The 15,720-nt window shown below is 38.8% G+C and overlaps 1 protein-coding gene across 7 annotated transcripts in view; it reads left to right on the top strand.

The window, feature by feature from the left end:
* The window catches only part of LOC109972971 (leucine-rich repeat and fibronectin type-III domain-containing protein 2-like), a 269,768-nt gene extending 256,573 nt beyond the window's left edge, over positions 1 to 13,195 (top strand). For all 7 annotated transcript variants that reach the window (XM_020622241.1, XM_020622240.1, XM_020622234.1 and 4 more), the window contains one exon: positions 8,017 to 13,195. In XM_020622241.1, the coding sequence (XP_020477897.1) occupies positions 8,017 to 8,986 (970 nt within the window). In that variant the 3' untranslated portion in view covers positions 8,987 to 13,195. The remainder of the gene's footprint in view (positions 1 to 8,016) is intronic.
* The last annotated feature ends 2,525 nt before the right edge of the window (positions 13,196 to 15,720 follow it).

Below are 15,720 nucleotides of genomic sequence, written 5' to 3'. Positions count from 1 at the left end.
CTGGAATGCTTTGTCTTTGGAAATTATCACTTTTTGCAATTCTGATTCATAAAAGGATCCTTCCACAGGCTCGTTATCATAATCACAAAGTTTGTACACAGGTGGAATTCTGGGAATACATTTATACAGTCGGTTACTTTGAACAATTCATCTGTGAAGCCTTGCGTATACTTTTTGTCAAAAATACCTCTTCGAGATTCTCACGAGATCTCCAACTGTGAAGTTCATCTTTAACTTGTTTTTTTCTGGGAACGACCCGTACAGATTTTGAAAAACGTCTAAAGCGTTTTCAGACGTCACCTGTGCAGGTGCTATTTTAATACTAGAATGATGGCTATTATTGTAACTCTGTATAATTGGCTGCAGCACATCCATATATCTGAGGGTGTTTTTACCCGTAAAGTACCGATATATTTTATGCTTTAAAGTTTTGTTGTACCGTTCAATGACCGAAGCCTTAACTTCGTTGGCTGTACTAAAGTGTTTTATGTTATTTTTTTTCATCAGAACCTTAAACAACTTGTTATAAAATTCTTTTCCTAGATCCATTTGAATCAGTTTAGGAACACCACTCTCAGCTAGGATCAATGCAAAAGCGTCTGTCACTTCTTTAGCACTCTTATTTTTAATAGGTCTCATGTAGGCTTTTTTAGAGAAAACATCGATGACAGTGAGAAGAAACCTATATGCGTTATTACTGTAAAGGAGGAGACAGCTTGAATGTCACATAGATCGGCCTGAAATTGTTTGAGAGGCCTAGAGACAAACACTCTGTTTCTCGGAAAATGAATCCTTACAGGCTTGTGTAAAGTGTAAGCATCCTGCTTTGCTAAAAACTGTTTGACACGAACAAGGCTTATTTTCTTGCCAGGCTCTTGTTCTAAGGCTCTGTGTAAAGCCTGGACCCCTCTGTATCTACCAGGGTGAGCTGGATCGTAGTAAATTCTCTTCATTAAAGTCTCCAGTTTGGGAGGCATCTTTTTACCAGAGGCATAACCCTCTCTGACCCCTTGTTCTCTTTTTACAGTGTACTATATAGGGTGTATTTTCATTCACGAGAGGTTTTTTAAAAAAGGATGCAACTTTATTTAATACACACAAGATTCAAAAACATTACACACATGCTTTTTTTGTTTTTAAAAAAAGAATAAATGCAAATAACACGGTTTATTACTCCTAACCACCCTGAGAAAACGTGGCAACTTTTATTTAACACACAAATGTTTTTAACTGTTTATAAGGAAACTAAACATTACACACTGCAAAGGGATAAAATGTAAATAACAATGGTTATTACTCCTAACCCACACAAATGTTTTAACTGTTTATAAGGAAACTAAACATTACACACAGCAAAAGGTTAAATGCCTTTAGGATGATTTTTAAAAAAAAAAAGAAAAACAAAAAAGGATGAAAACCCATTCAGATAGCAGCACCAACTGCTATTACTCTTGCTCCTCTACACCTGCCCAAAGCTTCTCAGCCTCTTGCAAATACACAATTTTTAAAACAGAATCTCCCACCCAGGAGGCAAGAGTTTCACTCAAAACTTTCTCCAGGTTCTCAGAATCTTTTAGCTCCAGTAAAATGTTTTCTGCGGCTCATCTGATCTTCTTCTCAGAGACACGAATGGTGTATTTGTCCAGCAGCTGTGATGCAGCAACCAGGAAACGGTCTGTCAAGACACGTTTCTTCAAACCCTCATAATGGGTATTCAGAAAATAGTTTGGAATTCCATAAAGGCAAGTGTGCTGCTTCTGACTTGGATGCGATATCCTGCAGCCGTAACACAGATATTCATTGTAATCCTGAATTGCCATGTACAGTAAAAGACGTGTGTGACAAGAGACTTTAAAATGTCAGAAAACAGGTTGAACATAGATCCGTCTAGCTCATCACCACATTCCCTTCCGATCTCCTCAGTGATTGTGTCAAGATCCGTGTGGGGTGTAATACTTGGTTGAGGAGACGCTTCTCTCTCCTCGGTGTTGTCCTTGCTGGGGGTGCTACTGATGCTGCTCTGGCTAGTGTCTTCCTCCTCCTCCTCCTCCTCCTCCTCCTCCTCCTCCTCCTCCTGCTGCGCTTCCTCCTCCTGCTCCTCTTCGCTGCTAGTGACAGGCTGAAGCAGATATTCGAATTCAGAGGCTGTGGATGAAGCGGGAGAGGGCGGAGGAGCGGCAGGTTCAGTCTTGAAAGGATTCATTGTTGCTGGGATGAAAAAACCCAAGAGAGTTTGGTCACGGGAGTGGAGTGGTTGTTGAAACACTCCGGTCTCTATTTATTTCAGGGGTGCCATTCTTTTTTTATTTCAGAGGTGGATGAAGGGATGCGGGGCTGGAGGGGTGTGGCTATGCAAACAGAACCTTTTTCAGTACCACTATCTCCTGCCACTGTTGGCTGGCACAAAATAACGAAGTAATCTCGTCTCCCCACCTGTTAAAAATTTCCATCCAGGTTATACAGGTGAGATTCAGAGTCTCCTAGAATACGCTGCATTCCGTGTTGAAGCGATACATACTCATTGCCCCATTTTTATCCCCCAGGCCCTGTGCAACCACTTTATAATACCAGCGACCGGAGCTCGTGCCTTGAGTTTCCCATACAGCTTTGAAAACCCTGGGATCCGTTCTCACCAGTGTGGTTGTGCTGCTGGTGGTAGTGTTGGAAAGCAAGGTGTCACTCTGCTTAAACATTTCGGTCAATTGGTGATGGGTGTTTTCAGGCTGCTCGGTAAGATATCTCATTTTCTTATTTGCAGGCTCTCGGTTCTCCTTCTCTTCCTCACCATCATTATCACTCGCATCTTGATAGCTTTCAATCAAATACTCAATCACTATACATCTAAGGATGCCCCAATCATTCGCTGTGATTTGGGTCCTCACTGTGTCCGATGAAAAAGTCTCCCCCTCTTTCAGACGATACAGGGAGAGTTCGCCGGTTGTGTAATGAAACACATAGCTGCAATATCCAGAGACTAATTTCAACTCACGACGAAGCAAAGCGCTCAGGGGCTTTTGAATCCTGCAGAGTTGCATCGTAACTTTTTTCAGAGCCCGGGACAAATCGGATTCCTCGGTCAGCATCACTGGCACGTTACTTATAACGCCGTATAATTTTTCAACACGAGAGGATGATTTAGGCATTTTTCTCTTTCATTATTACAGTCTGTTTGCTGTAGGAAATGATTTTTCGGAGGTATAACACTACAAAAAGCAGGGCAGTTTATAAAGTATTGAGTATAAGAGGGGGGTGAACAGCTGCGAGGTGTATTTTTGCAGCTTTCTTACAAAAACACGCTGTGACGGAAACATATGCTAAGCTTTGATTTATCTCAAACAAATGCTGTTTTGCCACCTACAGAATTACCCCTAATAAATAACTCAAGGACATCTGTTGTCTTATGGGCCTCCTTTGAAACTAAATATCAAGTCAAGTCTTACTTTCTCCTATTTTACTCTATTTTATATACAAGTCACTACTATGTTTTCTATGTACCATTTGTTTTATTCACTATATAACATTACAAACATAATCATTACCCTGTCTTTATTTTTTAGATTCATCTATCAGGGGGGAGAACAGCTGTGCCCAGTGAGGATGCAGGGAGGGGGTATGGGAACCTGAGGGGGTGAACTTTTGACCTGGGAGGGGATGAATTTACACCTATGGTGGGAGGGGTGGTGGTGACCTTTGACCTGGAAGAGGAGGGAGGCTGGGGAAAGGAATTTACACCTGTGGTGGGAGGGGGAGGGAGGGGTGAACTTTCACCTAGAACTGTCAAATCGAGTTTGATGAAAGCTGGTATCTATACTGTGTGTAGTGATTTATGATGTGGCTTTCTTTAACCTCATTACTCAGCCGGTAACTATTAGTTAATTGTTAAAATCTTTTCTACTTCATAATTAAGGTACTTGGAATTTATACACAGTAAAACATGGCAAGGCAAGGCAAGTTTATTAACACAGCACATTGTGATACACAAAAGCTATTCAGTGCACAAATAGAGAAAACATTAAAATGCACACAAAATGCAAAACAGTAGATAAAACATTAATATTCAGATTTGATTAAAACATTAATTGCAAATTAAAAGCAACAATTACATGATAGCTGGTGGAGGCACTTTGTACCAAATTTGTACAAATACAGCATGCAAGGCTGCCCACAGAGGCTTTGTTAAATTAGAGTGTATGAGGGATAGGGACTGAATTCAGGACAAATCTTTATCATGGTTTGCAGTGCTTTACACTTATGAAAAGAAACAATTATGATAGCCACCCTTTAAAAAGTGATATTTCCCTTACTTATTTTGTCTAACTTAATCAAACTGAAATACAGTGAGCTGCTCAGCTTTTCTGACCCCCAAATTACAAGTAGCTTATTTAAGATGTGTTGATATCAGGCTTTAAAAAATGAGTTAGATCCACTAATTATTTTTAATTAAATCCCCTGTTGCCATTTACAGTTGAATGATTTGTACTTGTCTAATGGTCTTACTGGGGATGCCAATCTGGAGTGTATTACAGTAGTCTACCCAACTGGAAACTAATGCGCTTTTCTAACTCCTGCTTAGAAATAATGTCTCTCATTTTAGCTGTGCTTAAGATGCCAGAATGATGATTTTGTTACAGCTTTGATGTGGCCATTAAAATTTAAATCCTCATCAATGATTACACCAAGATTCTTGACACAGGCGTTTTTAGTTTCTTGTACTTGACCACCAGCCTTATTTCTCTATTTCAAAAAAGAATTATTTTTGTTTTGTCTGTTTAGTTGAAGGAAATTTGTTGCATCCATTTGTTTACTTTTCAAGACATATACATTATAAGTCTATATAACCATATTTGGTGAGAGCATTAAATATACAGTATCTGGGGGTCATCCTTGTAGCTATGATAAGCAATTCTGCATTACTGGAAAATTCAAAAAGTGGAAGCATGTACTGGTTGAATAGGAGGAGACCAAGAATCAAGCCTTGTGGCACCATACATCATGGCACTTCTTTCAGATTCATTATTACAGATATTGATTGGCAACATATCCCCTATATGATCTGAGCTACTTGAGGATGGTTCCCAATAGCCCAATCCAGTTTTCAGTTTCACCTAGAAGTAATTCATGATTCACAGTGTCAAAAGCTGCACTAAAATTTAATAATATCAAGACTGTTATATTCTCACAAATCATTATTTAAGTGAATCTTTATGAGAGCAGGTTCCGTGCTATGGTACCAGCAAAAATCTGATTGAAATCTATGAAGGTCATCAATTGTTTGCAAAAAGTGATCGATTTGGTTAAAAAACTACCTAACTCTGCTAACCCTTTTCATTAATCTTACTTATTAAGGTGAGATTTGAGATTGCCTGTAATTACCTAAAATTGAAGAGCCCAGGTTTCTCTTTGTCAGGAGGAGCCTTATACAGTAAGTGCAATTTTTAATGATGCTGGGAAGATGCTGGAAAGGAGTGAATTTACAATATACAACAAATCCATTGCCAAAGAGCTAAAAACATTTTTTAAGAAGCTTGTAGGTAGAATATCTAATGAGCAGGTAGACATTTTAAAATGCTACACTGTTTATTCTAGATTTTTGTTGTCAACCACAGTAAATTCAAACAAAAAAGCCATTCTTTTTATAGATGTCTCTGCTTAGCTGTGTGACTCTAAAATCCTCCATTGTCATTCTGCTTTTCTGCATTCTCTCTTCTGATATGCTACTGGTCCAGCATTTCCCCATGGGGTTGTTTGCTACAAATAACCTTAGTCCTAACAGGTGCTATTGCATCTATGATATTGAGTGTTTTGGATTTTAAATGATCAAATCCTACTTTTACCATTGATGAAGTAGACAGGGCTTCCATAAATACAGCAGTAGCATTATCATTAAGGTTAGACAATTTTAGATCTTGTTTGAGTGAGTGGGAAAACCAATGCCTCAAAAGAAAATGCAGACGTGTTCGGAAAAAACTAGATCCCCAGTATTCACAACAGGAGGAGGAGGCCCTTACTGATAACCAAATCTACTGTATGACCTCAAGTGTGAGTCGGGCCAGTTATATGCTATACTAGATCAAAAGTGTCAAATAAGGAAAGAAATTCTCAGTAGAAATAAGTACATATAATGTCTGTGTGATCTACTGTCCAGTCTACACAGATGAATTGGACAAATAAAAGCTCTTACTGTATGTTCACACAACAGAAGTTCTTACAGCATTTCCCTGAGTAGCAATACATTTTGAATAACAGACACACTGCAGCATTGACTTTTAATTTCATTTCAAAGCAGTGAGGCCTGGTTTATCAGTCATATTTGAACATCTGGAAATAATGATGGCCTTGAAACTACTTAATGTGTGTTAAATGCAATGTACAAAAATTTACATTTAGCCAAAACAATATAGCAAACGTGGCCATTGAATAGTGTGGTGGCAATTTTTATAATAGCACCCTTTAATTTCTTTTGGCAATATTTTCTTTTTCTTATATAATGCTTCCTTTCCCTTTAATTTATTTTCAAGTTCCTCAAATTTTTTACACTTAAAGAACCCCCATGGGGAAAATCCAATTCACGTGTCCATATGGCCACACTTTGGACACTTTTGTCACCATACTTTCCCCTCATTATGTCAATAATTGAACTCTCCGGAGGATCATCATCCTTACTCACCTTGTTCCCAATTGTCCTAGATGGGAGCTGTGCACAACTATAATTACCAGTACAAAACGGACGTCTTCATTAGGGTTCAGTCACTTATACCTTTTCTTGTGACCAGAACAGGACCTCAGTGTCCTCGCCTTAAACCCCGAATTGAGAACACCTACCTCAGTGCCACGTTTAAGTGGCACCTACATTCAGTACCATGGTTAAGTGACACCTACACTCCACACCTACTTTTATATAAGTACCTACCTCAGTATTCCCTCAGGAATATCTACCTCAGTATTCAAAAGAATATCTACATCACAAGACCCGGGATCATTAATTACTAACACAATAGTGGAATAGTTTCCCCAAATTTACTAATTCAACATTCTTCTCAATGTATTTAACCAATTTATTTAACACTCACCACAGAGAATAGTCTCTTTCCAAATGTTGGATACTTGGATCCCATCAGTGATGACCTAGGGCATCCTCTGACAGTCCCCAATCACTCAGAAATATGGATGAGGTTTGGGGCTGAGAAAATTGTTGTTCTCAGGCTGGCCAGGCCCTGTCTGACGGACGTCCTAGAGGACCACTCGAGGGATCCCATCCTCGTCACCAGAATTGTTGTGGAAAAATTATCTTGTTAAAGCTCAGTGAGTGTAAAATAAATACTTAACATCTCAGAATTATTACATATTTATTCCTGCAGGAAGGAGTGATCTTTGAACAGAGTGTCTAAACCAGTCTGTTGCAGGGAAGCTCAATGAACAGAATGTGACTGCCCTTCTTATACTCAGCAAACAACAAAGAAGACAGATGCTCAAACAGATAAAAGAAACAGGATACAATTTACAACAGGATACCAGCCCTTTGGTCCCAGGTTACATCTGGTTTGGCAACCATAAGGGTTTACAACCATGCAATAAATGATCTGGGGTCACAACCACACAATGGCTCCATACCATGACTTGAAAGCATCAGCTAAAGAACTTAAAAGGGTGCTATTATAAAAATTGCTGCCACAATACTTATCTCTTATCTTATTACTATTGCTTAATAAATATCAAATGGGATATTGGGAACAATAAAGACATCTTTCTGAAATACTGTGGATACACATAGCTACTTAACCTAATGGATTTGGGCTGTTTCTTTGATATATTCCAACATAACAGACTGAGATAGAGCTACACTACCAGTCAAAGGTTTAGACATACTTTCCCATTCAATTCAGTGTGAAAATGTGCCCAAACATTTGACTAGTAGTCTACTTTAAACACTGAAATTTTCCAACCTTGTCTTGAACTCTCACAGAAAGATGTATGTATTTTTTTTTTAATTCTTTTTGTCTCTGTGTCTGTTTTCAGGATGATTCCCATGACTAACAGAGCCTTTGTAGTTACAAATCTTGTCCCAGGGATGCAGTATGACCTGTGTGTCTTGGCCATCTGGGATGACACTGCCACCACCCTCACTGCTACCAACATTGTTGGCTGTGTCCAGTTCATCACCAGGGAGGACTATGCTCACTGCCAGTCTCTTCACAGCAGCTTCCTGGGTGGCACCATGATCCTGGTCATTGGAGGCACCATTGTGGCTACTTTATTGGTCTTTATCATTATCCTTATGGTGCGCTATAAGGTCACCAGTAGCATCCAGACTAATAAATTACTCAATGTGAGCAACACGTACTCACAGACCAGTGGGGGGTTGAACAGGTTCAGTGGCGCCCCACCACAGGTCAAGTCCACATTGGTGGTAATGCAGGAGGAAATGGTAGAGTTCAAGTGTGGATCCCTCCAGAGCAGCCTCTCCTCCTCCTCTAACTCATTAGACAGCCAAACAGGAAGTCACAGCATGCAGGGCAATGAATGCAACACCTTGCCCAGCAGCAAGTTCAGGAGGCATGGGCACAGTGCCAAAGCACGGCCAAACCTGGACAACCTTTTAGGGGCCTTCACCTCACTGGAGCTGCAAGGAGTTGCAAGGGACCACCAAGGGACTTCTGGTCCCTCCATCACTTCCAGTGCTATGATGACGGTGACTATGGCACCCCTGTCCGATAAAGAGCCCCTGCTAGGAAGAGCTGAGTCCACCACCATGTTGGGACGTTTCCTAGGGCAGCCCCAGGAGAGTAAGCCCAAGAGGAGCCATTCGTTTGACATGGGTCATGTAGCTACTGCGACACAATGCCGCAGTAGCTACCCTCATAGGATTAGTAACATCTGGACTAAACGCAGTCTGTCTGTTAATGGAATGCTGCTGCAGTATGATGACAGTGAGGATGAAAAGCCCACTTTTGCAAGCTCTGAGTGGGTGATGGAAAGCACAGTTTGAGTACAGTCGGTCTAACTCTGAGGTCCATGGCCAAACAGTAAATTTATATCAGGAACTAAAAAACATGAGTGCAGAGGGAGGAATATTCAAGAAGGAAACTGTCATTGGGTATTGCATGAAGTTCAACCATGTGAATACTGTCTAAGTATTTATGTGCAAAAAGACACAAATGGATAGATTGCTGGTCATAATCTTGACTCTCTGACAGTCTAACTATATTTGAAATATTTTTCCCATTTGAAGCAACACGGAATCATGGAGTGTGCAGATAAATTCCCTGTATGGAATAACTCCCAATCCACAGGGCAGGTGAGAGTAGCTCAGAGAAATAGGAACGAAAAGAAAGATGTGAAATTTGATGTGGATTTACTGCATCTTTATCAAATGAACTGAATGCCAAAAGGACTGTGGTGAACTGCATCACAATGTCATGGATCCTCAGCATGAAATGAGACTACTGCAACAGTAGAGAGAAGGACCTGAGGAGTGAATAGAAAATTAAAGTCATTTTTATTTTCATCTCAATTTTCTATTATTTTTACTATTTATTATTTTAGGTGAATCATCAACAGGCTGAGCTTAGGTTGTAGTTCAGTGTTGATCAAACAGGCAGACAAGCTACAATATCCCTTCACAAACAACCATTTCCTATCATTTAACGTTACTTTCATTACTTTCACTAACCAACTTTCAGTCAATTGTAATCTGACGAGGATTCTTTTTAAAATGGCAGTGTGGTCCTGTGTTTGATATCAGTAGCAATGAAACAAACAAATCAGTCTTGTATTTCTACCTCAGTTTCCATATCATATGAGGTTATTTGAACATGAATGGTAATAAAACAAAACCCAAATGCACAAGATGGATCACAAACAGCTCAACACACAAAGTCCCTTACTTCTTTGCAGATGCTTCAAATAGTAATTTATTAAATCTTTATCAAATCAAGTATGTTTCTAGCTCAGGTTGAAATCCTGCTGTGACAAAATGTCCAATTGAATGTTTTAATACTCTCCCCATTGGTTAATGCTGGCAACAAGTGGTCCCTGGAGACTAAAAGGCCATTGATGTTAACAGAGCATTTCCCCCAGTGCAGTTTCAGATGCTATCAGCACATATTACAGTAGCCAGACATGAATGGTCTTTGAAATCCATCAGGCCCACTTCATCATTTGTTTAAACTCACAGCAGGGATGTGTTATGTGGCTGTAATTCAACACAAACGAGAGAGTAGAACAGTTGCTCATTTAGTCAGGTTAAGTGGTGGAATTAATCCAAATCAACTTTTATTAGTAAGATAAAGGAGGGCAGGTTAAGTGGAAGAATAAGGAAGAAGGGATTATTGAGGATCAAACAGCTCAAAAACTCACTAGAAAACTATTTGCCAAATTGTATAATGCAGAACTTGCTTTGGTTCATTTCATCAGAGCAATCATTTATTTTCCATTCTCTTTCATACAAAGCTGTGAGTTAAAGTTAAATACTCTGAATTAGTGGCATCCCCAGAGACATCCCCACACATTTTGACATCTTTATCAATATCCCATTGGCCTCTGCTGCATTTCAAGATGTGGACTGGTCATCATTTTTTATTATTATTTTCTTCCCTTGGTGTACTGTTCTGTATATTGGCATTTTATTTTGTACAATAACTGTGTGAGGTGGGGGATATTGTGCAGTAGTACTTTTATTTTCATGTGAAGCAAACAGTGAGAAGGTGCTTTACTGTTCGTGTACCGACTTGGTCATTGTTAGTTGGCTCACTGCACTGGGATTTTACATGTAAGAGAGAAATGGAGGATCAGCTCTTATTAAAAGGGTCAGCTCACTCAAATTATGTCTGACTTATGTCCAGTGGTATCTTTCCATGTCTCTTTTTATATATTTATTATGATCCTTCTGTCTACACTCTAATACCAAGGAATAAGGGTGCAACATGACAGTGAAAACTGTGAGACAATATGAATTTGTCAAATGTCAATAAGATTTTGCTATGCTTTTTATATCATACTCTGCCTGTTGTCCGCAGCTGGCTGGGATTGGCTCCAGCCCCCTGTGACCCCGGTTGGGACTGAGTGGTTTAGAAAATGGATGGATAGATGTTTATATCATGTAGCCCTCTGTTAATCATCTCTGGGCATATTCTTCTGTTATGGCCACTGCTGCACACTATCTGCTTTATAACAAGATTAGATTTTTATATGATTTCAGCATTCGGCAATATTGAAACATATACATATATTGGATTAACCTGCAAACCTTCACACTTAAAAATTTACTTTAACAATATCTTTGCATAGCAAATATTTTATGGTTAAAGTCAAATGAGGTTAAATGAAGTAGATATGGCAAATACACTGTTAAGTGTTAGGCATTTTAAACACACAGTTAAGGTTAGAGAAGGACTGCGGTTATGGTTAATAATTTGGATTTAATTTGATGAATTAGACAAAAACAGAAATTCCTTTCAAGGTTTTTTATCCATAAGCAGTTTTTCAACAGATGGTGCAGAAAATTTATGTCACAATACCTATTGATTTATAAATACACAACTAAATGAGAGGGGATTTTATTTAACAGATTCTGTAGTTTTACATTAATTTAATTATACTGTAGCTGATAAATTCATAGGAGGTTTCCTGCGAAGCCTCAGTTTTCCAGATAATCAATATAAAATTGCAGTGTTAAATTGGCAATTGCTGAAAATGCAAAAAGATATAAAAACAATACTATTGATTAAAAAAAAAAAGAGTATTCACTGAATTATAAAAGGAATAGTTGTTTAAGAACCAAAAAAGCATTTACAGGAGGAAGTGGTCATGTTTACATTTTGAATGTCCTACATGAAAAAATATGAAATTGATCCGTAATGTTATTTAGGGATTTGTAGTTTGTTATCCAATGCAACTATATAATATATAAGAATTGATGGAATGAAAGAGTTCTGCGGTAAAGGAAACACCTCCTGAAATTAAAAACTGTTGTTAAGGTTAATATGATTAACTCTAATTTCCCTATTTACTTGTAACTAGTGCCAAATTAATAACTGTTTCCAGCAAAGTTTTGACAATATAACTTGTCAGTTTCAGTAGAGTTGAAATTGTCCGCAGAATAGCCATCGGGTTATCCAGAGTGACCAAAAGTATTTTTTTAATGCAGTGTTTATTACTTTTATTTTTTATTATGTTTTCGTTTTAGTGAACTGATCCTTTAATCTGCTGTCCTCTTGTGGCATCATATAACATCTTCTTTCACTCTGCTAACTGAGAATACAATGTGTGTATTTGACTCGACATACTGTAGTCATGATTCTCACCTGAGGTTCTAAGACAAAAGCAAGAATAAAAACCATTTCTGTGTGAAAACATTTTGCTACAAAAGAATATAAAAATATTGATTAATTCCTATGAACCAAACTGGCTCTTTTGTGTTTTGTCTTCTATATACACTATGTATTTTATAGTATGGGCCTTGGATTACATTACTAATTGTTTTGACCCTCATCCTTCTATACTGTTCCTGCCCACAAAGTGGGAAGTAGCTAATGGAGTATCCTTCCCTCTGCTGTCTTTGTTTACTGTAGATGAGCCAAGGGTTTTCCTCCTGAGGTCCAGCTGCTGTAATCAGGCCAGTTGCTGCTGACTCACCTCAGTACTGCCCTTCTTACAAATCAGTATGTGCAGTTCCTGGTCAGAGCCCATAATAAGGCCTTAATCTGTTAGGAAAGGTGCTCACAGCAGCATTAATTAAGTAGAATTTCCACATATGCCAAGCACTGCATTAGACAGCAATACTCACGTGCTGAAGGTTCAGGAGTTCCTCCACTGAATGTTGAATGTAGTAAGGTTGTTACTAGGCTTTGTGCTGTCAAGAGAGAGAAGGTATTCAACTCAAGGCAAATATACTCTTTGAAGAAATGTGTGTTTAAACATTATCTGTCAGCAACACTAGTTTTACAACAAAGTAAGTAAATAGCCTTCACAAGTGTAACTGTCACAGCAGTGGCTGGATCATCTGAGCACTGGTGTGGAAGCCGATGAGAAAAACTCACCTTTCCTAATGTGAAAGTATTTTTACCTTTAGCAAAGCTGGCTATTTTTTACATGTTCATGTTACAATGTTTCACTGTGTGCTGCACTGGATGTTTTATTTTATACTTACACTGAATTTCTAATAAGTCTTTCCAAATCTTTCCCAATCTTGTCGTGGTTAGAATGTGATACAGACTAAATTAATTCAGACAAATCATCCCAATTTATATGATCATTTAATATTACAATTATTCTGAACAGAGTAGTAGTTAACTAAGTAATCTGGTAGTTAGGAAACAGAGCAGAAGCACTCCTCCTGCAATGGAATAGATAAAGTAATAAATAAGAAGATTGTCAGAGCGCCAGTCAGTCTTGGTCAGGGGTCACAGTCAGTCGGAGTCCATTGTCCACCCAGCTGGGTCCACAAGCACACTCAAGGCTGCCGCACCATCCTTAATTCTTCTCCTCTCTTAACACAGCTATCCTACCTTTATCTTCTCGCAGTTACACAGCCTTCTATGGCCTGAGCCAGAGACACAGTCTCATGCCAGCTCCACACCCCTTCTTCCGAGCATTGTCTAATAAGTCCAGTACATGAACTTCTAGGTCGCATTGACCTAGCGCACATTTTCTTTGTCTAAACATGAACAGAGCACACAAACCGTTCACATAAGGCTGAAGCTATTTCCATTCCACATTTAAGGAGGAAGTCGCTCTAGATGTTTACCCATAAATTAAACAAGTGGGACACAGCCCAAGATATTTTTGCCTGAGCAAGAGAAGAGAAACAGATCAAGCTTACATAAACACTTAGCTCACCCTTACATAACTATTACAAATAATATCTATATATGAACTACATACTATTCTATTACATATTACCTCTGGATTGGTACCTTGTTTGTTTTTAACCACTACAGTTTTGACCTGACTCTGGACACTCTTCATCTGTGCAGCAGATTTTACACCTGCTTTGCCCAGATAATAACAACAACACTGGTAATTCAGGTGCAGTAGCTACATACATTTCCCTTCCCTTCTCCCAGATTTTGCACTTCTGAACAAGAATGCTTCATACTACATATTGCAGCATTCATCAGTGCTGCTTTCCTTCCATTTTTGTCTTTCCAGCACAAACCACAGAGTTGTCAAGTGCATAAGTGGCACCTAAACATGGTGGTAAAGGCTACATTCGTACTATAAGCTCCACAAGGCTCTACTTACGCAAGAAGTTTAGTCTAATTTGTTAGAAAGCTAATATTTATCAGTTTGTATTAAATACAAAGTACAACTGAGGCATTTTTAGGTATTTGGACATAGACTTATGTGCTCAGACTTGGACTTGAGCTCTGATGACTCGGACTTTGACTCAGACTCTAGCATTGATTACATTCAAACTCAGAAGTTGGAGACTGGGGCTTGGACTTATACATACTTCCTTAGCATATCATAGCCTTCAAACACTCTCCTGGTGTTTTCCCAGCTCTCTTTCTTCTGGACCTTTCTAAGGACTATCAGTCCTCATCCAGTCTCCTGTCAGACAAGCCACAGATTCCCTACATTTTCCCTCCAGCTCTGTTGTTGTCTGCCCCACATTCCTTCCTCCAGCCTGACTGCCACACCTACCACACCTGTCTTCACTCTCCTGTTTTGCTCTCCCAGGAGAAATGTTTGCCCTGGATTATTTGTTGTGCTTACCTGTAGCTTTGTGCTTACTGTAACTAGTGATGGCTGATCAAGGCTTTGTCGAAGCTTCGACACAGTATTCACAAAAATGGTTCATTACTCATGACACAGTGCTCAAGTAGGACATCTAGTGGTCAATAAAATCAAGTGCAATCAAGATGTGTCATTGGTTCATGGATTGTTTGGGATTTGATTCGCCATGCACATTCCTGTTCCACTACACTACATGATTGTATGATTTCAAGCTGACACAGTCAAATATAAAATAAACATGAACTCATGTTGAAGACCATGTTTCTTATTTGGCATGTCTGATTGTAACCCTATATGATCTTCACCTACATTTTGTATTATGAAACATTTAAATGGTGCTGCTACATTCATGAGATGTGCTCTACAAATTCAGACAGATTTTCATTTTCACACAGGACTGGTGTAAATACAGAATATATTATGGGCTTTGGAAAAGTATGTTTTGGGGTTCATTGGTGTGAGGTGTGTTCATTTTATATTGAAAAAAGAAGACTAATAAGAGGATATATATTTTACAGTGTGAAATGTATTATGCATTAACATATCAAAATTAGCATGTGCACATGGAGCCTCACTGTTTAGGATAAACAGAAAAGACTTACCTCAACTTAGTGGTATACAATATTTGTATGAAAAGGTACTACTATCTAATTGGTCAAAAACTGTTGGGGAGAAGCCGTGGTTTACACTTAACTCTCCCGTTATTGGTCCTTTAGTCCATCCATCCTCCAATCGTCCTCTCTGCTCCAATCATCGTGGACAGTGCCCTAGGAAGGGGAAGAATACTTATACTACTTTAATTCCTACATACACACTCACTTTATCCTTTGTTTTCAACTAACTGCTCCATATTACGCATTGCTTTCTGTTTCACTTAATTATAACTGTTCTGCCTGCGTGTGTGTGTGCATAACTGTTCTCCCTTTGAAGCTTTCTCATCTACGTCTAATCTATTTTAATAAACTTGGAGCCTTACCGTACCAA

This window comes from Monopterus albus, unplaced genomic scaffold (genome assembly GCF_001952655.1).
Source record: "Monopterus albus unplaced genomic scaffold, M_albus_1.0 scaffold275.1, whole genome shotgun sequence".
NCBI classification, from domain to species: Eukaryota; Metazoa; Chordata; class Actinopteri; order Synbranchiformes; family Synbranchidae; genus Monopterus; species Monopterus albus.
Note: the sequence above shows the minus strand (reverse complement) of the source record. Positions and strands in the feature narration are given on the sequence as shown.